Genomic DNA, 23834 nt, shown 5'->3' on the forward strand with positions numbered 1-23834 from the left:
CGACCTTTTTCTCATTTTCTTTGGAAATAATAAAATTCGGTGACGACTCTTACTTTTCTGAATTAAGTTAATCAATAATTTAATCTCAAAATTTTCTTACCAGAACAATGTTAACCACGAAATTGCAAAGAAGGTAAAAAATTATGTCAATTTTCATAAACATACTCTAAAGTTCCACCAAGACCCCAACATTCCGATCACCAATTGATCTTCTCATAAGTAAGAAGATGATACGAGTTTGGTTAAGAAATTTTAGATTTGTGGAAAAAAAGTTCCTTTTTTCGAATTTGGTTAGGGTTTGTTATTATTCTATTGGTGTGTGTGGTGGTGTGGTGGTGACAATGACAACAATGGAGGGAGACCGAAAAAGAACATATTTGGAAGATTTAGAATGAGAGGGGTGAGATTTAAGGATAAGTAAGGAATGAGAGAGAAACGTGAAGAAGAAATTTGTTAGAATAAACTATTATATTTTAATCCAGTTAAATTAAATAAAATTCATTTTGACAAGTAATAAAACTATCAACTTAGAAACAACTATTATCTTATAATGCCATTTCACTTTCCGTTACTTAGATTTAATATTAAAGATAAAAAATATGGACGGTAAAAACTATGAATTTCGCGATTTGACTTCGATCGTTATGGACTGGTACCAGGCTCTAGTCCTAGGCAGGCAAACCTCATTTTAACAGCGGGCACCGTAACTATGAAAATGGCTCCTTCTTTAGTTCGATTATATGAGCAAATGCCCGAACCAAAATATGTTATTGCTATGGGAGCCTGTACAATTACAGGAGGTATGTTCAGTACCGATTCTTATAGTACTGTTCGGGGCGTAGATAAGCTAATTCCTGTGGATGTCTATTTGCCAGGCTGTCCACCTAAACCGGAAGCTGTTATAGATGTTATAACAAAACTTCGTAAGAAAATATCTCGAGAAATCGATGAAGATCCAATTAGTTATCAACGAGAGAATAGGTCTTTTACTACCAACCACAAATTTTATGTTGGACGCAGTACTCATACCGGCAATTCTAATCAAGGATTATTCTATCAACCATCATCTATTTCAGAGATGACCTCTGACACATTTTTGAAATATAAAAAAGTTCAGTATCCTGCGACGAACGAAAAAGTGAATTAAATAGCATAATATTAAAAAAATGATTATTTGACGAAATTTTTTAGACAGACGAAAAATAAAAATATCTAATTTACCTTAGAGGAATTAAAAATATATTTAACAAGAAAAAAAATAATATATTTATAAAGTTATAGATAAATATGAATAAATGTATACGTTGGAGTTTGATTAATTAGGGCTGAGAGTGTGAGCAGTGGCAACACAGCACAGAAGCAGAAGCAGAAGAAATGGAGGACATTGAAGATTTGCTCATCGGCACCGGAACCGGTACTCCACCGGGATTCCGTCCTCCATTAACTTCCGTTACCGTCGGCGTTGGAACGACGAAGAAACATCGCTCTTCACTTTTACCTTCACCCTCACCTTCAATCCCTGGCACTCAGGTTCATCTTCTTCTTTTTCATTTTTTTTCTTTGTTTTTTCTTTTGAAATTTCTAATGATTTATTGTCATCGCAGACTATTTTCATAAAGACATTTGGATGCTCTCATAATCAGGTAAATTGAATTCACCATAGAATTATGCATTATCTTAATTAAGAGCATTTGTGATTACGATTACGATTAATTTTGATTCGATTAATCGAGCTTAGTTAAGTAATTATTGTTTGATTTGAACAGAGTGACAGTGAATATATGGCTGGTCAACTTTCAGCTTTTGGTTACTCATTGAGTGATAATCCTGATGAAGCAGATCTATGGCTTATAAACACGTTAGTGTTTTACCTCTTAATCTCTCTTTGTTGTTATTGTTGTTTTGATGATTTTTTGAGGGAATACTATTGCTTATTCTTAGTTCTGGAATTTGTTATTTTCTATGATTTTTGAGATGTAGTTCATAGGAAGATGGAATGATCTAGGGGATATGGAAACTTGGAGCATATCAATTATGCCACTTCTTTAAGTTTGACAGAGTTGCAGATAGTGTTTTCGATTGAGAATTGCAGAAAATAGCAGTTTGTTCAAACTCAACTATGCTACGGTGCCATTGCGGTGCTATAAGTACTATTTGACAACATCTTTAAGGAAATGATAATTTGATATGAACTAAACTTGATCTTCACTTCCGATTCCTTCATGTGGTCGATTCACTCAATTATACCTTTACCCACTTCCAGTGGAGTCTTAATGTGATTTCCTGAGTAGATCCTAACAAGTTAAATGCGGATTTACTGGTCTCTAGGTCCAATTACCATGTACTAGTCTCAGATTTTGGCTTACCCTTGGATCTTATTTATTAGGACCCTAGACCATACTTAAATAAATGGTAACATTTGAAAACGTATCTTTCAGAACCTATTGCATTAACTGATTGCTCGATAATTTGCTTATAATGCTGAATACTTGTAACATGGTTTTAAATTGTGTTTGGGATTACGTTGTAAAGCTTTACATTGCAGTAAAATGCAACAGATGCAGTTGAAATTGTCGTTGTGATGCCATTGCAGAGACTTCAAAATCTTCATTGTTGTGGCTGCAATTGCGTTTGCGGACCACAATTTGAAACCATGACAAGTAGTGCACTTAAATTTCTGTTACCGGGATAAAGTTAGTTATAGTATTTTCTTGTAGTTGTAGATTTTTATCTATATATATTCTTCATGGCATAGACAAGAAAAGTAAAAAAGTAATTGATTAGGTTATTGGAAAGTAGTTACTAATCTATAATAATAAGCATGGGTTTCATATCTGCATGGCTACTTGCGTACACATTACAATATTGTCCACTTTGAATTAATTGTTGATACCCAAATGGTTCTTAAGGGCCCTTTTTCCTCAACGTAATCAATCTATCATATTTCAAATCTTTTCCTATTAATATCAGTTCTCTTTCAAAGGATATGGAAATCGAGTGATTAAAGAGTACATTTTATTAAAGGAGACAAGACTGTGTCTCCATCAGTTTAATGATGACGAACAGTTTCTTTGGAAGTTTTATTTTTCTTTCTTGCAGTCAGTGTATCATAGAATTCAGAACTAGGTTATTCTTCTAATACCTTTAAGTGGTTAAAAGTGCATATGTAGGAGTAATAGGGTGAGTGAATAATCAAAGTGCAAACCGTTTTAAAGCTTTCTTTGATTATCCCTATATCTTATGTTTTATTAAGCTGCAAGTCAAAAGGTTTGTGATTCAAGAGTTTATAAGCCACTTTCCAATTACTATGTTTTTTTAAAGGATCCAATAACTATGTTAATACCCTTTTTTGTGGTCTCAATGTCTCATCCGGTTATGTGATTATAGCATGAATGCATAATATTTTAGAAAACTGTATATAAGTATGAAAATCATGTAAAGTAATTCCTGGTGCAGTTGCACAGTAAAGTCCCCGAGTCAATCTGCCATGGATACCATCATAACAAAAGGAAAATCATCAAACAAACCATTAGTTGTTGCTGGCTGTGTCCCTCAAGGAAGTCGAGATGCGAAGGAGCTGGAAGGGATCAGCATTGTAGGAGTCCAGCAAATTGATCGTGTTGTTGAAGTTGTAGAGGAGACTTTAAAAGGCCATGAAGTGCGGCTTTTGACCCGTAAGACATTGCCAGCGCTAGACCTTCCAAAGGTATGAATTCGAACTTGTTATAGTTTCTGTTCATTTTGTATGGAAATAATATCTTTTCTGCTATATTTATTATGTTATTTAAATCGTGTGTTGTACTATGCCTTTCAACCTTTGTAACAGGTGAGAAAGAACAAATTTGTTGAGATTCTTCCAATTAATGTTGGTTGTTTAGGTGCTTGCACTTATTGCAAGACAAAACATGCCCGGGGTCATCTAGGGAGTTACACAGTAGATAGCCTTGTAAGTACTTTAGTAGTGGAACTATGTTTTATACTCTCACTCACCCTTCCTCTCTCACACATGCTCACACACACTATTTCATTTTCCTCATCTCACACACATGCGCTAACACTATTTCATTTTCCTCACATCTCACTCACATGTGCGAACACTATTTCATTTTCCTCACATTTCACATACACATGCACACATTATTTCATTTTCCTCACATTTCACATACACATGCACACATTATTTCATTTTCCTCACATCTATTAATTCATCACTAATGCAGGTTGGGCGTGTAAAATCTGTGGTATCTGATGGAGTTAAAGAGATATGGCTGAGCAGTGAAGATACCGGAGCATATGGTAATTTCTAATACTTGCCAGATTCCTTCAATTGCTTTTACTAATTTAAGACATTTATAGATCTGATTTGAAGAAATTTCCTTTTTGATCAGTGCATATACATCCAAGCAATTAGGTTATTCAAAATGTTTTAAGTTAAGTTTGAGTTTTCCATCAATGGTATCTTAGGTCATGATGTTTTACAGGTCGTGACATTGGTGTCAATCTTCCAACTTTATTGAATGGCATAGTAGCAGAATTACCAGCAGATGGAAGTACTATGCTGCGTATTGGAATGACTAATCCACCTTTTATCCTTGAGCACTTGAAAGAGATAGCAGAGGTTCTGCGGCATCCATGTGTTTACTCCTTCTTGCATGTGCCAGTTCAGTCTGGAAGTGACGCTATTTTGAGTGTAAGTCAAAAAATATTGACGAGTGTGGATGGCAGTATTCTAAATAATATATTGACTAATCTGAATGTCTCAGGCAATGAATCGAGAATATACTGTGAGTGAGTTCAAGACTGTTGTCGATACCTTAACTGAGCTTGTGCCCGAGATGCAGATTGCCACTGATATAATATGTGGATTTCCAGGTTAGTGAATGGTCTTTCTCACATGTTTTACTAAGCTGTGAAATTTCACGTGCAACGAGTGTCTACAATAACTCTTGAAGTTGTGAATAATTTTATATGAAAACATGCAAATAGTTGTTCTAAGCTTGATACTCTTATACACCAATATAATATAAATAACGAGATAACTGATGTAGTCTTATAATTGGGGTATCACTGGCTGTCACATGTTTTACTATGTGCAACAAATGTCTAGAGTATAAATTCTTGAAGCTGTGAATAATTGTATATGAAAACATGTAAGTAGTTGTTCTAAGCTTGATGTAAAATTATACATCAATATAATAATAAATAAGAAATAACCGATGTAATCTTATAATTGTGGTGTCAACCGGAATTGTATAACAGAATCCTCTTAATCTTGAAAGTATAAAATATGGTTCAGAATTGATATATAGATAATTTGGTAAGTATAATAAAAATATAGTGCATGGATCATACTAACACTTATTTTTTCGGCTTTTCAGGTGAAACTGATGAAGATTTTGAGCAAACTGTCAACCTTATAAAGGAATACAAGTTCTCTCAAGTTCATATTTCACAATTTTATCCTCGACCAGGTGTGTAATCTGACACATCAACATATTGAAAATCATAACTTCTTTATTTAGGATTAAACTAAAATAGGTATCAAGCTACTAGGAGAGACAGGGTAGGGATCTTGGCTTCACTGGGTTCTGTGCAATGCAAGCACGGCTTGGTTGCTCTTTTCCTTTTGGAGGGGGGAAGATTTAGGTTGCCTTTGTCACACTCATGCAATAAACGGGTGCTCCTAATAATTTTAAGGCCACAGGCAATCTTAAATATTAAACACTGATGATAAGTTCATGTATTCTATTTTCAATTTCACACTTTTTTCTAGTTGCTATGGTATGCCTATACTCTTTATAAAGGGTCACACAGTGTCTCCTTCATTTTGAATAATTACTAAGTGATGCATATGTGTTAGGTGAACTATGTTACTTTCCTGACAAAGAATATTATCATAAACATTTTTCTAATTCTTACAAACCAAAAATTTATAATGTGGATCTCCTTTTTTTTGGTTAAATGATATAACATACATGATTTGCCTTTTTTTCCTCCCCAAATCTCGCTATCTTAGGATATTTTGGTTATTTTCTTGTATCGATAATCATCTGAGTTTAGTTGGCTGTACATTTGCAGAGATAAATTATATTTTCTGTCTGTTTAAGTAGAATATGTGAACTTATCATATTCTACCAATTAAGTTGGATGCTTGTGTTTTTTTTTTGTTGAGCAGATTTGTATTCACCAGATTAATAGCTGGGTGCCTTGAAAATTAGCCTATCCAGGTTACCACTGGGCCAAAAGGCCTAAAAGAATTTGGAAGGTCTGGATAAGTAGTAAAGAGTTATTAAATAAATTATTATCGGGAGCTTCAATAGTTATTCATAAGCTACTTTGGGAAGCTTATTGAAATGCGTTTAAAAACAACTTATTATATAAAATCATTTTTGTGAGTATATTCAAACACTGGTTGGTATAAGTTCTTATGTCATGAGATAAGTTCAAACAAGCTTTAATTAAGCTCTTCTATATGCCCCTTTGTGCAAGATGCTTATGCCATCTTTACTTTCATTTTGAAATATTTTCCTTGTCTTCAACAGACAATATTAATGACAAAATTTTGAATAGGGACGCCTGCGGCAAGGATGAAAAAGGTTCCAAGCAATGTGGTGAAGAGAAGAAGCCGTGAACTGACAAATGTCTTTGAAGCTTTCACGCCATACTTAGGAATGGAAGGCAAAGTGGAAAAAATTTGGATTACTGATATAGCATCTGACGGGGTTCACTTGGTAAGGAAGTGTTGTAGATCTTGAATCATGATTTGATTTTCACTGTTCTTAAAGTTATTCTATTAATTTTGGGATTTGTTGCAACCAATACACATGATTATATTCTTGAAACCCTTTTATTGTCATGAACCTGCTGAAGTTCCTTGATTAAGAAGTTTATTGTCATGAACCCTTCTTATTTTATGATACTGTTTGAATCGTTGTCTCAACACTGATATGACACTAATACGGCACATGTTGAATAATTCAGACAAGTGTTTTAAAAAACTGTGTTTTTCTTTGCTTTTAACACATCTTAAACATTTTTTGGACGAATCTCATACAAAAGGATTAAACAGATAATAAATATGATTAGAATATTTTTAAATTTTTTAATATTAGCTGAATAAATATAGGTCAAATACTATTGTATATGTAGTGATGTCGTTGTCCTGTTTTTTACATTATCGTAGTTGGATATGTGTGTGTATACAGGTGTCTGTGCCGGAGTCCATACTAGTTACTTACTCTGAACTTGTGACTTCTGCATAATACTATACACTTGTCTATGATTTTTACATCTAATTAATTTTCTCTTTAATGTTGAAGGTTGGTCACACAAAGGGATATATACAAGTTCTCGTAATTGCTCCAGACAACATGCTTGGAAGTTCAGCTATGGCAAAGATAACATCTGTTGGAAGGTGGTCAGTTTTTGGGGAAGTAATCGAGACAATCAATCATCCAAGTGACAATAAAGCTTTGAACAAACAAGTTCCTAATCAGGATATGTCTTCCCTCTGTTGTAACCAAACCGAGAATTGTGTAATCTCAGAAGAACCAGAATCTTGTGCTTGTGGAAATGTTGACAGCTGCTGCAGTCAGAGTACTCTTGAGAAGACAGATAGTCCTAGAGACACTGTAGTGCTGCCACAGAATCAAAACAGCAACAAGAATTTGTTCGGATGGATACTGAGGAAGCGGAAGAATCTACACAAAAGGGTAGAAAGTGAACTTGCCTCAGGGTCTGATATAAAGCGAGAAAAGAGCATGAAAAAGTGGGACTTTGTTGATAAGGCTCTTTTGGGTGGAATCTCTATCAGCATCTTGACGATTTTTGCTTTATTAGTTTGTCTTAGGTTCAGTGTTATTTGGTCCCAATAAAAGGCTGTTACTATTTGCTTTTTCAAAATTTATATGGAGTAATTGATATTCCAAAGTTTTGATTTACAAAAATTGCGGTTGTTGTATTAATAATATGATATGATTCATACATCATCCTTTTGCAGCACGATTTGACTGGTGTGGTTAACAATAGGAACTACATCATTTCATAGTTTAATAAAAGTTATTACAATTACAAGCATGAAGAAATGCTTATTTTGATAGCTGAAATTGAGAATCATGGATATACATATAATGAAAGTGTGCCTTAGCTGAAGAAAGTAGAAGTGAACTATGCACATTATACCTATATAGTATATACCCTCTTTGATTTGGGTGCAATGGTGCAAGTTTGTTTATTCATGTATTTATTTGTGAACAAAAATTCCACAATAGGAGAAGACAGAGAGAATACAATCTGAACATCAAAACATTGAATCTGATTTGGAAGGCAATCTCTTGAAGAAATTAACAGGTACTGATGGCATCTTGCTCCGAAACCGAGGATGACGAAGCATGAAGATGCCGACTATAATTGCTATTACTTGGAATGGAGTGATGTAAATGAACACAGCCCAGATCAGTGAGAAGATGATGAAGATAGATGTAGCCCTTGAGTCTCTCCAACTTAGTATAGCTTGAGCTCTTTCTCCTTGAGTAGCTAAATCTCCAACCACAGTCTGTACTCTACCTGCCACACTTCTCAATCTGTCATACCTCATTCTCACAATATCTGAAGGTCTTGTAGTTGGAAAAGTGTCAAATTCCTCGTCCAATTCATCTGGATGAACAGCTTCTGCTTGCGAAAGCCTGGCGTCCATGTGAGGTGGATTCCTCGGCCGGAACCGGTAGTTCCAAATCCCAATCACAAACAAGTAAAGAAAAATGGTTGGCAATATCAATTCAGGGTAGCAAACAAGTATCAAGAACAAAACATGAACAAGGCAAGTTGTCACCGGGTTTCTCCAAGTGCAAATGTCATTAAGCCATTTACACACTGCCGTAAAACCCGAGAGCAGCGACATTATGCGATGAAAGTTGGCTTTGCTTCTCCTGAGACTCCACATATGGTAATCCACATCAAGCATGTACTCAACTGATTCACGTCGAAGTGGCGGCTCAGCTCTTGCTAGCCTTGCTGCGACAATCTGCATGGCCTGATAACGAAGCCAATCGATGTGCCTAACAGGTATTGGTTGAACATAATGCATTTTCGGAAGCAAAGGTCTTCCATATTGAGCTACCATGTTAACCCAAGCTGTGCAAGTAAACCTCACAGCCAAATGAAGTTCCCCATTCTTCTTTAAGCCATTAGGTTGAAGAACCAATAGAGGGTAATAATGAGTATATACTCTATCAGTTTCAAGAGTTGACAACCTTATTCTTACCTTTCCGATTCTCTGATCTTTGTTGTCACTGCTACCATTGATGTGGTGATTGTCGAAAACACTAACCGTGATCACGGTGCATGGATCATGAACTTCCCATGTATACTGCTCGTTCCATCTAGGCGATAACGTGTCAAGCAGAGTTCTTGTTCTAACCCATTTGTTGCCGTACTTGGCCACACAGTATGCATCAGTAGTCCTACCGTCTTTTCCCTTCATAGGTAGCAAGTTTCGGGCACTAAGTATCCCGACTTCGAGAATTCCAATGTTTCTCTTCCTCAAGTGTTTCGAAGACGGCTGAAGATCGCTGCTGAAATGTGTGGACTCATCAAGAACATGATACCCCGCCTCTAGACAAATCCGAAGGTGAATCTTACTAGAGAATTTCTCCTTCTTTCTCTCCGTTTCTTCCTCGCCGACCGCACTAGGCCTATGAAGATTGAACCAACGAGAATCCGGTAGCTTTCCAGTCTCCATTCTCTGCGGAACATTTCTCACCGACATAATCTCCCTTCCCAAGATTTCAATATTGTTAGGACCAAACTTATCCTCTACCGTCACAATTATAAATTCCTCAAAAGGCTCGGCTGCCACGAACATAAGCTCCTCGTTCCAAATCGGATTAACAGCTCTCATTTGAGAAGGCCTTGTAAACCTCATCTGACTTCCTAGCTGAACCCTAACAGAAGCTTGCGGTATTCTTCCTTTATCAGAAGGAACCAAATCTTGAGCTTCAATAACTTCAACTCTAAGATAATAAAGCTTAGGCGTAAAATACACCTTCGACCGCGTATTCGCAAGGTTGTGATGACTTATATTATGAGCATCCGAATGCCACGCCTCAGGAAAAGACTCATCGGCTTGTGTTCCCATCCAAACAGCAAGCATGATTTCACCATTATGTATCTTCATCCCTTTCTTATCTTCCAATCTATACCACTGAGGAGCCAAAGGACTATCTGGCGGAACCCTCACCGGCATCTCAGTGAGATCAAACATAATCCTACCAACAAAATCATCTTTACCGATATCCTTATCCTTCACAGTAACTTCAAGTAAATTTGACTGCAACCTCTCCTTCGAAAAGGCGAAGATTTGCTTCCAAACAGGATGCTGATTCTTGTCTAAATGCTTTGTGACACCTTTGTAATTACCAAGTTTCACTTCCACATAAGGGTCAAGACTACCTGTGATATCCATCACAGGAAGATCTTTCGCTTTCACAACATTCACATATAAAAAATGCATTTGTTCAACTAAATCATAAGTAGTTGATACCTTATTCCCCCCTTTATACCTCAACCTAGCTGCAAGTGGTGGAGCTGTTTCAACCAATGCATATTCTGGATTCTGCCTAGGGATCTGCATTAACATAACATTTGAGGGTCCTGATTTTGCTAAATCAACTCTTGTTTGAGTTTCCACTGTCGGTGACACAAAAGATGGAAACTTTGCAGCATGAACAGGAGCAAAAGCAGAAGCAGGAGCATGACTATGGCCATGAGCATGACCATGACCATGACCATGACCATGAGAAGAAGGTTTCTCAGTTCCAATGGAATGAAAAGTTCTAACTTCTTTTTCTTTCTTCTTCTTATTCTTCTTCTTTTTCTCACTATCACTAACCATGCTTTCTTCATCTTCCATGTGTATGTTAGTGTTGATTTCTTGCAGAGGAATCTCCTCATCAGGATCAGGCTCAAGAATTTCAGCATAAGAGTTTGATTTTGCTTGTGAATGTTGTGGAGGAGGGTGAGGATTAGGTGGAGGGGGTGTATTAGCAAAAGGGTCATGAAAAGCAAACATTTTTAAAGCAATATCACCTTTAGAATGTTCAAGAGGGTAACGTTTAACACTAGATTCAGATTCAGAATAAGGAATAGAATTACCTGAAATTCTCACCTTTCCAAGAAGATTCTTTTTACTAGTTGGTTTTTTCTCATTGTGATTGAACACAACAACCTCAATTGTTTGGTGGGATAGATCTCTTGATGTGTTTATGTTGAAAACAAACTTTTCATTAAAATAAGGATTAAGATCTTTGTGTTTGGTTTGTGTCTTCACTTGTTGTTCATCAAAGTTTATTTGAACAAAAGGGTTGGCTAAACCTTTTCCATCTTTTGGCATTAGGTTACTAGCATCATGAACTTCTACTACTAGTTTGTTCATCATGAATGATGGTGTGATAATTTTGGTGAAACTATTGATTTTGGAATGAGGAAGCTAAATTGGAGTTGGAGTTGGAGGGTTCATTATTCAATAATAATAATGTTTTTGTGAGAAAAAAGAAGATTTTTTTTCATGTGGTGAGTGGTGAAGGAAAAGAGTAGTTGGTTGGAATGGAAAAGAAGAAATAAATGAGAATAGGAGAGAGGGGCCAAGAGTAGGAGGTAGTGGTGTTGATGAGATGCTCATTTGGAGTATGAAGACAGAAACATTTGTTAGAGAGAGAGAGAGATGATATTTGGTGGACCCTTTGATTGATTCATATGGCTTTGATAGATAGGTGGGATATTCTAGTGAGTACCTTCCTTTCTATGTCTCTTTGCTTAGGGGGAGTGGTTTTGGAATGAAAAGTAAGTACACTCATATGGTTATTTAACTTTAAGACTAATTAGTAATTTACATGCATGATTAGTTTTTTAGTTCCAAAAATTACTTGTACCAATGGAATAAAGAATTACTGTAAGAAAAAATGTTTCATTCATTTCAAAAAATTTCTATTAATTTATCTTTTATATAATTAATATTTATGTATATTTTATAAAGAAATATTTTCTATTAAAAATTAAATTTTATTATAAATATTATGTTAATATTGTGTTATCTAAGATTCAAATTAAAATCAATCTTAGTAAAAACTGTAAACCAATTAAATTTTTTTTATTTGAATGATGTTTTGTGAAAATTACTTGAATCAAATTGAATTTTAAATTAATTTTTTAAAATCGATTTAAGTCAAACTAAACGACAAACACACAAAGTATATATATATATATATATATATATATACATATATATATATATATATATATATATATATATATATATATATATATATTCATTGATATCATTATTAATTTATTATTCATTGATATTTATTTTTTAATATTATGTATTAATTTAATTTAGTTTATTTATTTTGATCATAATCAATCATTTTTGTTTTATAATGTTACTTTAATTTATTAGTTATATATCACATCAAACATTTTTTTTTATATTTTATAATATTCATAAAAATGTAATCATAATTTAAATATTTAAAAACAGATTCAAATTCAATTATATAAAATTAAATAAGATCAGATTAGATTTTTTTAATAAATCATCTAAAATTAAATTGAACCAAAAATTCTTTTTATCTTAAATTGAGTAAGTTTGGCCTCATCGATCAAAATAGCACCACCACCACAAATATCCTTAGTGTTACTTTTTTTTATTTACGAAATTATGAGTATTACATTTTTTGTTAAGTTATAATTATTAAGTTTTGGTGTAGTTTTTTGTTTTCAATTATGATGACGTGTAATTAAAGATGAGGATAAAATTTAGGTGGATGAAATAAAATAATAATAAAAGATGAAATAGCGGTAGGCCAGATGGAATACAATTTGAACATTCAAACACTATGATATGATGAATAATACAAATTAATTTTTAAAAGAAAAAAGTAGAATTCACCTTTTTTTGATATTTCCCTTTCAAAGTAATTAAGGTGGATCTATTACAGCATTATTCAAAACTCAACCGCTCATGTCTTTCGTCCAAATGGTCGGCAGACATAATAGTTATGCTTTTGTCAAAACAATACGGTAACTATAAATGTGTTTTTATTTTAGAAAGAAAATTAAAGAGTGTCTATGTAAAAGAAGAAAGAGGATTTAGTGACAGTTTTATCTAAAAAGGTCTATGTGTTACGTATTTTTTAAAGTAACGTGACACTATCATATCCATTTTCTCACTAATAATGACCTTGCTAAGAAATATCAAAATTGACAATTTTATTAGCACATGTTCTATTTATTATCTTGCTACCAAGAGATTAAATGAGGATTTTAATAGGATTAAAATCTTCTTCAATTTTATTTATTATATATAAATAACATACATTTTTGAAATATGTGACACATGTTCAAAATTTTATTAATTTTTTAATACAAAATTAGAGTTTAATTAAAGGTAGTATACGGACATTGTTAAATTATAATAATATTTTAAAAATAAAAGTGTGATGTAATCTGATATATGATAATGAAAAAAAATTATAATAGTATTACACTGTCGTCGGCGTTTGAAGATACAGAAAAATGAGGGTTGACGTCCGTCAGCCACAATTGACACTCGTCAGCCAATCAAAAACCCATTTTTAGCCCCATTTCAGCTGACCCAATCCACCACTCTGCATATTTTACTCAACCACTTTCCTCCAATTTTTAGTCGTTACTTGCACGAATTTTAGACTAAATAGGAATTTCAATTTCAGCTTTAGAGATCTAAACATTTTTATATTTTTAGATAGAAAATGTTAGAAATTTTGACAAGATTAAATGGATCCAGGTTGAATCGTGAACAAAGTCACTTTCCTTAAAAGTATTTCAAGCACTCTCTTTGATGTCTTAGAGTCGGAAAACAAGAATACGCAGGATAATTCAGCCTTTTAATCGAGTCTGTACAAGATAGGTAAAGAACTCGAATGCAAGGAAGTGTGTCTGAAATATTTAAGAGGATGTGCAGATTTTGAATGAATGATTTTCGAATTCAGAATCATGTATTTATAGGTCATGCATGTGTTGTTTCATAAGTTTGCATCTCTTGATGAAGCAACACCTTTTCACCATATGTTGCAATGGTTCACCTATGATAATACAATGCACCACTTCATGAAGTGTTGTATACTTTGAATTCGAAATTCAAAAGTGCTCAACTGCCGCCTACAAGTCGCCATTAGCGCCTATACACCCACGCCCTCGGACCCAGTCCCAGAGCCGGAGCCGGTGTCGCCGGTGGCTACACACCGGTAATGAGTTGTTTGGATGTAACATGTGACATAATGTTTGGGACCATCACATATGTCCATGTGACACCTTATCCTCTTTGACTCCTTTGGTGAGTTTAATGTTTCAAGATCTTTATAAATGCTTTTAATGTTAGCTCCATTTTCTATGTGGGACTATTTGCAATGCATTTATTGTCATTAACTCAATTGCCCATTTTTGTCATATTGGAACATACTCATGGCAAGTATTGTTATAATTTTCAACAATAACCCACTTGTTATAATAATGACAAAACTAATTCTAGAAAATGAGATATAAAGAGTGTTAATACAGTTAGGTATCTTTGATTTAAAACTTAACCTTAGTGAGGATAACACAAAGTTTAATTGGAATATTAGGTAGCAATGCTTTTAAACCATTAATCCATATGATTAGACCGACTTTACCTTACACACACTCTTTAAAGGTTCTTCCTCTACATATCTCGCTTAGCACTTATTTATGGCCATATGCTATCATGTTTCATGAATTTTTCATGACAGAAACTCCAACTCTCACTTGAGACGGCACCATCTCGAAATTCATATAGGTGAAGTTCATGTTGTATCCTTTTCCATGAGATACTTTTCCTCGATTATGAACTTCATTAAGAGGTTTTGAAAACCTCAACTCTCTATTTAAAATAGTCAACATTATTATCCAATTTCTGACTTACATCCAAATAAGATTGGGTTGCTGCCGTTGTTGGAACTCTTATTCAAGAAACTTCAACCCCATGCCTCCCGAGGTTGTTTTTACGAAGTCTCTGGCCAGTGGCTTAGTAAATGGATCGGCCAAATTATAGCTTGTTCGTATATAGGTGAGTGAAATGATTCCATCCTTAATCATTTTTCTCACAAACGAATGTCTAAGTCCTATGTGCCTAGACTTTTCATTGTACACTTTGCTGGATGCTCTTGCTAAAATGACTTGATTATCATAGTGTATCATCACCTTTGAAACATAGTCTTTAGCAAATGGAACTTCCAACAGAATATCCCTCAATCAGTATGCTTCTTGACCAGCGGAAGCGAGAGCCACAAACACCGATTCCATGGTCGAAAGAGTAATGCATGTTTGTTTCTTGCTCTTCCAAGAAATTGCTCCTCCAACTAGTGTAAATATCCATCCATTTGTAGATTTATGATCTCCAACGTTAGATATCCAACTCACATTAGTATGTCCTTCTAGTATGGCAGGGAACCTACCATAATGAAGGCCAAGTTTTTTTATTTTCAGTAGATAGCCAAAAAACCTCGTGGTTGCCTTCCAGTGTTCATTACTTGGATTACTAGTAAATCTACTCATTTTACTAACTGCAAATGATATATCGGGCTTGGTAAATTACATTAAGTACATAACATACCCTATTGCACTTGCATATTCCAATTGAGTTACTGCTCTTCCATTGTTCTTTTGAAGTTTGAAGACACGATCAAATGGAGTGGTTACTTTCTTAAATTTTAGGTGTTTGAACTTATCAAGCATTTTTTCAATATAGTGTGTTTGACTAAGTTCATAACCCCCACTAGTTCGCCTAACTTTGATCCCTAGAATTGTGTCAACAAGTCCAAGATCTTTCATTTTGAAAGTGGAAGTTAGAAACCTCTTTGTCTCTAGAATTCCATTCAAATCGTTGCTAATTATTAGCATATCATCAACATAGAGGCAAAGAAATATCACAGTGGTTTTGCACACTTTTGTGTATAAACACTTGTCACAAGAATTAAGAATAAATCCATTTGAAAGTTTCATGGAATCAAATTTTTGATGTCATTGTTTTGGTGCTTGTTTTAAGCCATATAAGGATTTGATAAGCTTGCACACCTTTAGTTCATTTCCAGGAAGCACGTAGCCTTTTGGTTGTTCCATGTAGATTTCCTCATCAAGATCTCCATTTAAGAATGTTGTTTTAATATCCATCTGATGAACTATAAGGTCATTTAAAGAGGATAAGGAAAACAACAATCTAATTGTGGTTGTCCTTGCTACTGGTGCATATGTGTCAGAGTAATATATACCTTCCTTTTGTCTAAATCCTTTTGCCACTAATTTGGCCTTATAAGTGTTTAAGGTACCATCACTATGATATTTCTTTTTAAACACCCACTTGCATCCAATGGGCCTTGATACCTTTGATAAGTCAACAAGTTCCCAAGTGTGGTTTGAAACAATTGAATCCATTTCATCTTGGATAACGTCCTTCCAAAATGAGGAGTCCCTTGAAGTTATTGCTTCCTTGTAAGTTTTAGGATCATCTCCTAATTGAAGAATGACCGGAATACTTTGCACGAAATTCTTACAATTTCCTTCAATTAGATAAAATGAAATAAATTGCGGATCAATTTTGTCTGGTCCTAGATTCTTTATTTTCCGGACTCTTTTGCTTATCCTAGGCTCGGGTTGTGACTCAATGATTCGAGAAGTGCCTTCAGGTTGTATTTCTACAATCCGAGTGGAATCTTTTCAACAAGATTTTTTAGTTGCGACTGACTCTGATTCTTTATCCTTGGTGATAAGATTTTCAAAGAAATCTACATCTCGGGATTCTATAATTACATTAGTCTCTAAATTTAAGAGTCTATATGCTTTACTATTTTGTGCATATCCTACAAAAGCACATCTTATCCCTCGAGGACCCAACTTGGTTCTTTTAGGATCTGTGTTTTTGTAGTAAGCTACACACCTCCACACTTTAAAGTAAGCAATATTTGGTGCGTTTCCCTTCCATGCCTCATATGAAGAAATACCAGTTTTCTTGAAAGGAATTCTATTAATTATATGGCAAGAGGATAATAAGGCCTCACCCCACAAATTAAGGGGTAATTCATAATGCATTAACATGGCATTCATCATCTTTTGATATGTTCGATTCTTTCTTTCGGCCATGCCATTTTGTTATGGTGTGCGAAGTGCCAAACATTCATGTATTATATCGCTTTCTTCACAAAATGCATCGAATTCAGTAAAAAAGTATTCACTGCCCCTATCACTCCTAAGGAATTTGATACTTCTACTTAATTGATTTTCCACTTTTGCTTTATAAATCTTAAATGCATTAGAAGCATCATCTTTATGCTTTAAGAGATATACATGTGCGTATCTATAAGAATCGTCAATGAATGTAATAAAATATCTATTTCTTCCACGGGTTAACATGCCATTAAATTCGCACAAATCTGAGTGTACAAGATCAAGTAGATTTATAATTTTTTCAACACTTTTGAAAGGTTTCTTAATCATCTTTGATTTGACACATAATTCACATTTTTTGAAATCATTTATATTACATGAAATCAATCTAGATTTAATTAGTCTCTTCATAGAACTAATACCAAAATGTGCTAGTCTATTATGCCATAGAGAAACATATTCAAGCATGCAAGCGGAAGTAGAAATTTCATTAATAATATTGTCGGTAGTACATAGTTTGATCATTCCCTCAGCGGAATATCCTTTTCCAACAAATACACCATTACAGGTCAATATAAGTTTTCCCGATTCATAAATAGATTTAATGCCCGGTTTTCCCAATAAATCCCCACTAACAAGATTCCTATTCATGTCAGGGACATGAAGCACATTGACGAGAGTGACTTTCTTTCCTGAAGTGAAGTTGAGTTCGACGGATCCGGTTCCAACAACTTTAGATCGTACTTCATTTCCCATCTGCACTTCTTGTCCAACATTTGTCTCAGAATAGGTTTTAAAAGCAGTCTTATCCTAAGAGACATGCACCACAGCGCATGTATCATACCACCAACCTTGAACTTTGTCTTTGATTTCCATAATTTCGCTCACTGTAGCAATTATGTCATCATTTGTATGAATTACATTGATCTCGTTTTTTGACTTGTTGTGCCTGCAATCTCTAGCATAATGTCCAGGTTTTCCACAAACAAAAATCCGCTTTTCAGACACTTATGACCGCCAGAATTTTTGAACTTGTTATGTTCCTTTTTTGGTCCAAGATGACTCTTTATGCCATCATGTTTCTTGTTTCCTTTGGTGGTCACGACATTGACTTTAGAAAGACCCGTAGATTATGATTTATACCTCTCATTTGATTCCTCCTCAATTCGAAGATGTTTATGGATTTTTCCAAAGAGAAGTCCTCAGAACTGTGCAACAATTTCTTTTTGTAGCTTTTCCACGAATCTGGCAATTTTGCAATGATTTCACCAACTTGAAAGGTCTCAGGGATGTCTATTTTCACCGCTTTTATTTTATTCATGAGGACTTGCATCTCATGCACTTGGGGAAGAATGGGCTTGCAGTCTATAAATTTAAAATCAAAATATTTATAAATTAAAAACTTCTTCGTACCTTCCCATTCGGCCTTGAACTTGAATTCGAGTGCTTTCCAGATTTCTGTTACAAACAAATTATCCGTATAGAGGCCGTAGAGATGATCAAACAATGTATTCATAATATGTAAACGACATAACAGTTCGTCCTCCTTAAGTTTCTTGCGCTCCTTCTTTACTTCTTTAGAGTCATTTTCTGATGGTTCAAGAATTGGTGCTTGTAGCGGTAAATTCATGGCCATCAAGCTATGGATAAGCTTAACATCAATAAAACCAGAGTCGCCACCGCGCTTTTATTGTTTCCAAAGGAAAAGGGAAAAGTATGAACAAAACCCAGAGATAAGAAGTTTTCAAATCAAAAATAATAAAATGCCAGAGATTACAAGTAAGGGGGTTGGTTACACAGAGGGAAGGTGTTAGCACCCAAAGTGTCCTAGGTACTCCTAAGGATCCCTTTCTTATGTGTGAATATATTTTTGGTATAAAAGATGTTTGAGAAAAATAGAGTGTGGGGATGAGAAAAGAATTCATTGATTTATATTTTTGTGTTTGACAAGACCTTCGGTCTTGCGCCTACGTACCAACATAAAAATGAGGGATCAAAACCTCGTAGTTCATGGTAAAAATTTCAAATTTGGTGAATTGCTTTTAACAAAAGTTTTTAAATGAAAAGGCACAAAGGGCCAAAAGTTTGAATGAAGTTGTTAGTTCTTTTTGTATTTTTGAAATTTTAAGTCAATATGATTAAGTTTATTTACAAATTTGATTAAGAAAAGATTTTAAAAAATTCAATGGCATAAGGCCAAAGTTTTTAATCATTAAAACAAAGTCTAAGTTTAAAATCACAAGCAAAGAAGGTTCTTCAAAAGGGGGAGAGATTTTGAAATTTAAGAAGTGGGAGGAGATGAAGAGACTATCCTAAGCATAAATTTAAAAGTTAAGGGTTGAAAAGATATGACCAATGAGATGCAATCCAACAGACAAGAATGTCATATAGAAACCCATTTTCCCTTGTACTTTAATCAAGCAATAATCAATAAGCAATGAACACTATCCAGACATCATGATGATCAAGGCACAAATAAAGATGACCACATCCAAGCAAGCAATTTCCATAGCTAGCAGTCTTCTTTGTCTTCCAATGTATTAGATGAAATATTCCTTGATCAACTCAGAACAAAGCATCAGACACATGATTAAAATATCAATTAAGCACAAAGATAGAGTAGTAGATGAATTCAAACAAAAACCCAAGGCTTGCATAAGATGAAGGCTTAGTCTCAAGAGCTTGGTCTCAAAATATTGGCATTGGCCAAATCCTTTTTGCACAGGGAATGCTGCCTAGTTCTAAGTCCAAGAGTTCAGATCAAGATTAACAGTCCACCAGACATTTTTTAGGGTTTTTGTTGTTATTAAGTATTTTAAGGTCCTAAAACCACAAACAAAACCAAAACACACAAACAAATATATACAATCACAAGATATGGCTCAAATGAGCAAAGTGAAAATGACATGAACATAAACAAGTTAAATGAAATGTAAATGACAATGAATGATAAATGATTAAAATTTAAATTGCATAAAGTAAATGACTTGAAAGTAAAGCAATATTAACAAGAATTAGTCAAATGTTAGTCAAAAGTTAGTTAAAGGTTAGTGGTGTTTTATTTATTTATTAAGTCATTCTTTGGAGAACACTCAACCATTCTTTCATAAGTATGGATCCTTAAACCAAGACATCTTCCATGAGAAGGGCTCCAACTTGGATAATTCAACAAGTATGCCACTAGCTCTCATGAAAGGAAAAAATGTCAAGTCTCCACACAATACCATGAAGAATGGGAGACTTACAATCTCACTTACTAGAATGATATGCCATTTGGGTCAAATTTAGCTCTATGTTAAGAAATCGTAATTGGACTTATGTAGAAGTCACAACTATCTGAGGTCGGGCAATAAAAATTTAGGTGTTAATGCATGTTAGAGATTTGGTATCAGGAACCAAACTCCTAAAATATACCACACACTAAAAGAAAAGATCAAGAGGGAGGGACTTATCTCAGTCATACTTGTATTGGTTCATCTGACACAAGGTCATTGATGAACCAATTAGCCTTGAGACATTAGAGATTTCATTGGTCAAATGAGGGAATGAGAAAGAATATGGATGAAGATGAAGAGGGAGGGGAAGATAGAAACATAAATTGGTCATGGGAGGAGTTTCATCAAATCAAAACCATCCATTCATTTTGGGAGATGAAATGTACATTTCATTAATCCCTTAAATCCAATGTTTTGATCTAAGAAAAGTCAAATCAACCTTGACCAAGGCCCAAACAGAAAGTAAAACATCACAAGACCATAAAGATGGCTCAACATAATTTTTAAACAACTAAATAATTAAAAATCCAATTAAAGTGAATTAAAATACATTTTAATTTAGTTAAAACCTAAAATCTCTTAAAAACACCAATAAATGGCCAAGAGATTTATCCTAGGTCAAACAAGGTCAAAGGACCTTAGACAAAAAAATCACTATTTTTGAAAAGTCAGAAGTATTTTTAAATAATTAAAAGTATGCACAAAAACATTTAATTAATGAAAAATATCAAAATTAATCCAAAAAATAATTTTAATTCAGAATATAAAAGAGAAATATATTTAAAGATTTTTGGTGAAAGTCCCATATTTTTTTGGATTAAAAATGAAATTAATATGAATTAAACAAAATAAAAGGATTAAATGAAAATTCAGAAAATAAAAAGAAAGTAGAAAAAACAAGGGTCATCAGATCTCCCTCATTAATTGAGGTGGCAAATCTGATGGCCAAGCGCGCACTTCCATCATGTTTGAAATTCTGGTATCAGATATGAGATGTCGAATGCAATGTCACGACACTAATATCTGAATTACACTAACCGAAGAAAGATAAAGAAAGGTAATGCAAAAGACACAAGCAATTGTTAACCCAGTTCAATCCAACTCACCTACATCTGGGGGCTACCAAGCCAGGAAGGAAATTCACTAAAATAGAATCAGTTCAAAGACTCTCCGTACACTTCAACAAGTTACAGTCTTTCTCACCTAATCTCTACCTGTGCAATTTCTACCTAAGCACTCTTAGATATGAGAACCCACTCACTTCCCTACAATCACACCTGTGATCTTAAACAACAATCCTTTGGGAAAAGAAAACACTTTTCAATAACACACTCTTGATTTTACTTCACAGTTTCAATCAAAAAGACACACTCTTGATCTTGCTTCACAACTTTGATCAAGAAGACACACTCTTGATCTTGCTTCACAACTTTGATTAAGAAGACACACACTTGATCTTGCTTCACAACTTTGATCAAGTAGACACACACTCTTGCTTAACAGCTTTAGAGTGACAAATTACAACCACAAATCAGTCCAATTCAATCATCAAAAGATGACTTGAATGGCTTACAAGTCTCACGACTAAATAGACACAAACCCTAGCTCTCTCACTATATTTCGCTCAGTATTGGTTGTGTTATAAAACAGGTTTTCTAAGTCCCTTTTTATAGAAGCTTTCAGCTGGGCTTGGACATCTTGAAAACCCTAAATCTATTTTCCAATTAAATCTTTTCATAACAGCTGGATAGATCTCCTTGGAAAATAAGTAAATCAGGTTGTAATCCATGATTGAATGCGCCAGCTAATCAGATCTTCAATCATACATAGATTGCCATTAATTGTGCAATCACAAAACACCAGACATTCACACTGAATATTCTGTGTACAGGATGTGATGACATCGGGTCTGACATCCTGGAAAAATCCTGCATCATTCCATAATTCCGTTTATAACTTCCAACAGGTACAACCATATCAGATGTCATGACCTTGTGTATGACATCTTGAAACAATCCTGCATGAACATGTCTTTCATTTAAGCTCCAGCAGGTACAACTATATCAGAATGCCATGACCTTGTGTATGACATCCTGAAACAATCCTGCATGAACATGTTCTTGAACTTCAGCAGGTACATAGGATATCTTATGTTAAGACATCACATAAAACATCTTGTGAACACTCTTTGTTTTACCAAAATTGCTGCCAACACTAAGAATCAACAAACTCCCCCTTTGGCAAATTTTGGCTAAAATATATATCTGTCCTTTTTGTTCACAAGGTAAACTATCAGCAGTTAAACAACATAACAGTAGTTTAAACAGCAGCAGAAGCAAATACAATTACTAGTTATAGCTACTAATAATACATACATGCACAAGGGTACTTCTCCTCCCCCTAAATCTGTGCAACAAAATCAGAATTACTAGTTATGGATGCAACTAGTAAGACACACAAATGCACAAGGGTACTCCTTCTCCCCCTAAATCTGTGCACACATTAAACATCTTCCATGAACATAACAGCTACTGTAACTCCAACACCTGTACCAGCCAGAATGTCATTCTGACATCTGCTTCAACATCAACACCTGTGCACCATATCAGACATCCTCTTTTACATCTGTAAACAACATTCTGTTTTAACACCTGTGCACTTCCTTCAATAACAACTGTCCTTTTGTCCAGCCACATACAACTCACCACTCCACAACTGCTTCCACATTCCCCACATTCCACATTAACACTTCTCCCCCTTTTTAGTCAAAATTGACCAAAGGTGACCAATTAGACAAAATAAATGTCAATTAGTCTATCAGAGAGTGTCAGGACAGATGTTATAACATTAAACATGTTAAAAGATAACAGTTAAGCAGTACAAACCATCATTATACACAGCTGTGATAGTTGAGATAATGAACAAATCCAAGGAACTCATTAAGAGCCTAAAATATTACAAAACAAACATCAATGAGGACTGCCACAAAATACACATTAAAAAAACAATAGAACTTCAGCATCTAAACAACAGCATCAGAATAACTTCCAAAATAACAGCCACATAGTCTTCATCTTCAGTCTTCAACACAGAAGGGAGGGGGAACCATCAATCAGAGGAAGAAGTATCACCTTCACCTTCAGAGCTTTCAGAGCTGCCATTGGATTGAGCATTTGATCTCTCACTTAAAGTATTTGCATCTAAGTCTTTGGTCTCACCAGCCTTCTCCACCTCTTCCTTCTCTAGACCACGAATAAGAGCCTTCAGGGCCTCTTTTCTTGCTTTGGCAACCCTAATACCATTCTCCAATTCTTTGCAGGTTTCCTTCAACTGGTCAATTAAACT

At 34.5% G+C, this 23834-nt stretch overlaps 3 protein-coding genes across 3 annotated transcripts; 2 read left to right on the forward strand and 1 right to left on the reverse strand.

The window, feature by feature from the left end:
- Positions 1 to 619: 619 nt before the first annotated feature.
- Positions 620 to 1148, forward strand: LOC127103661 (NAD(P)H-quinone oxidoreductase subunit K, chloroplastic-like; the record flags this gene model as incomplete). The annotated part of the gene is made up of 1 exon (XM_051040907.1): positions 620 to 1148. A coding segment is annotated over one exon (528 nt), but the record flags the coding sequence as incomplete, so codon positions are not given.
- Positions 1149 to 1301: 153 nt separating this feature from the next.
- LOC127106515 (uncharacterized) lies at positions 1302 to 8004 on the forward strand. Its single transcript, XM_051043799.1, has 11 exons — positions 1302 to 1530; positions 1605 to 1643; positions 1767 to 1858; positions 3457 to 3706; positions 3827 to 3946; positions 4221 to 4296; positions 4482 to 4690; positions 4764 to 4872; positions 5379 to 5471; positions 6571 to 6731; positions 7320 to 8004. Exons 1-11 carry the CDS (start codon positions 1375 to 1377, stop codon positions 7872 to 7874), a joined length of 1860 nt encoding a protein of 619 aa, XP_050899756.1. The 5' UTR covers positions 1302 to 1374; the 3' UTR covers positions 7875 to 8004.
- Positions 8005 to 8015: 11 nt separating this feature from the next.
- On the reverse strand, positions 8016 to 11817 carry LOC127106514 (FT-interacting protein 7). Its single transcript, XM_051043798.1, has one exon. It carries the CDS (start codon positions 11432 to 11434, stop codon positions 8300 to 8302), a length of 3135 nt encoding a protein of 1044 aa, XP_050899755.1. The 5' UTR covers positions 11435 to 11817; the 3' UTR covers positions 8016 to 8299.
- Positions 11818 to 23834: the final 12017 nt, after the last annotated feature.

This window comes from Lathyrus oleraceus, chromosome 7 (assembly GCF_024323335.1).
Source record: "Lathyrus oleraceus cultivar Zhongwan6 chromosome 7, CAAS_Psat_ZW6_1.0, whole genome shotgun sequence".
In the NCBI taxonomy this organism is placed as follows: domain Eukaryota; kingdom Viridiplantae; phylum Streptophyta; class Magnoliopsida; order Fabales; family Fabaceae; genus Lathyrus; species Lathyrus oleraceus.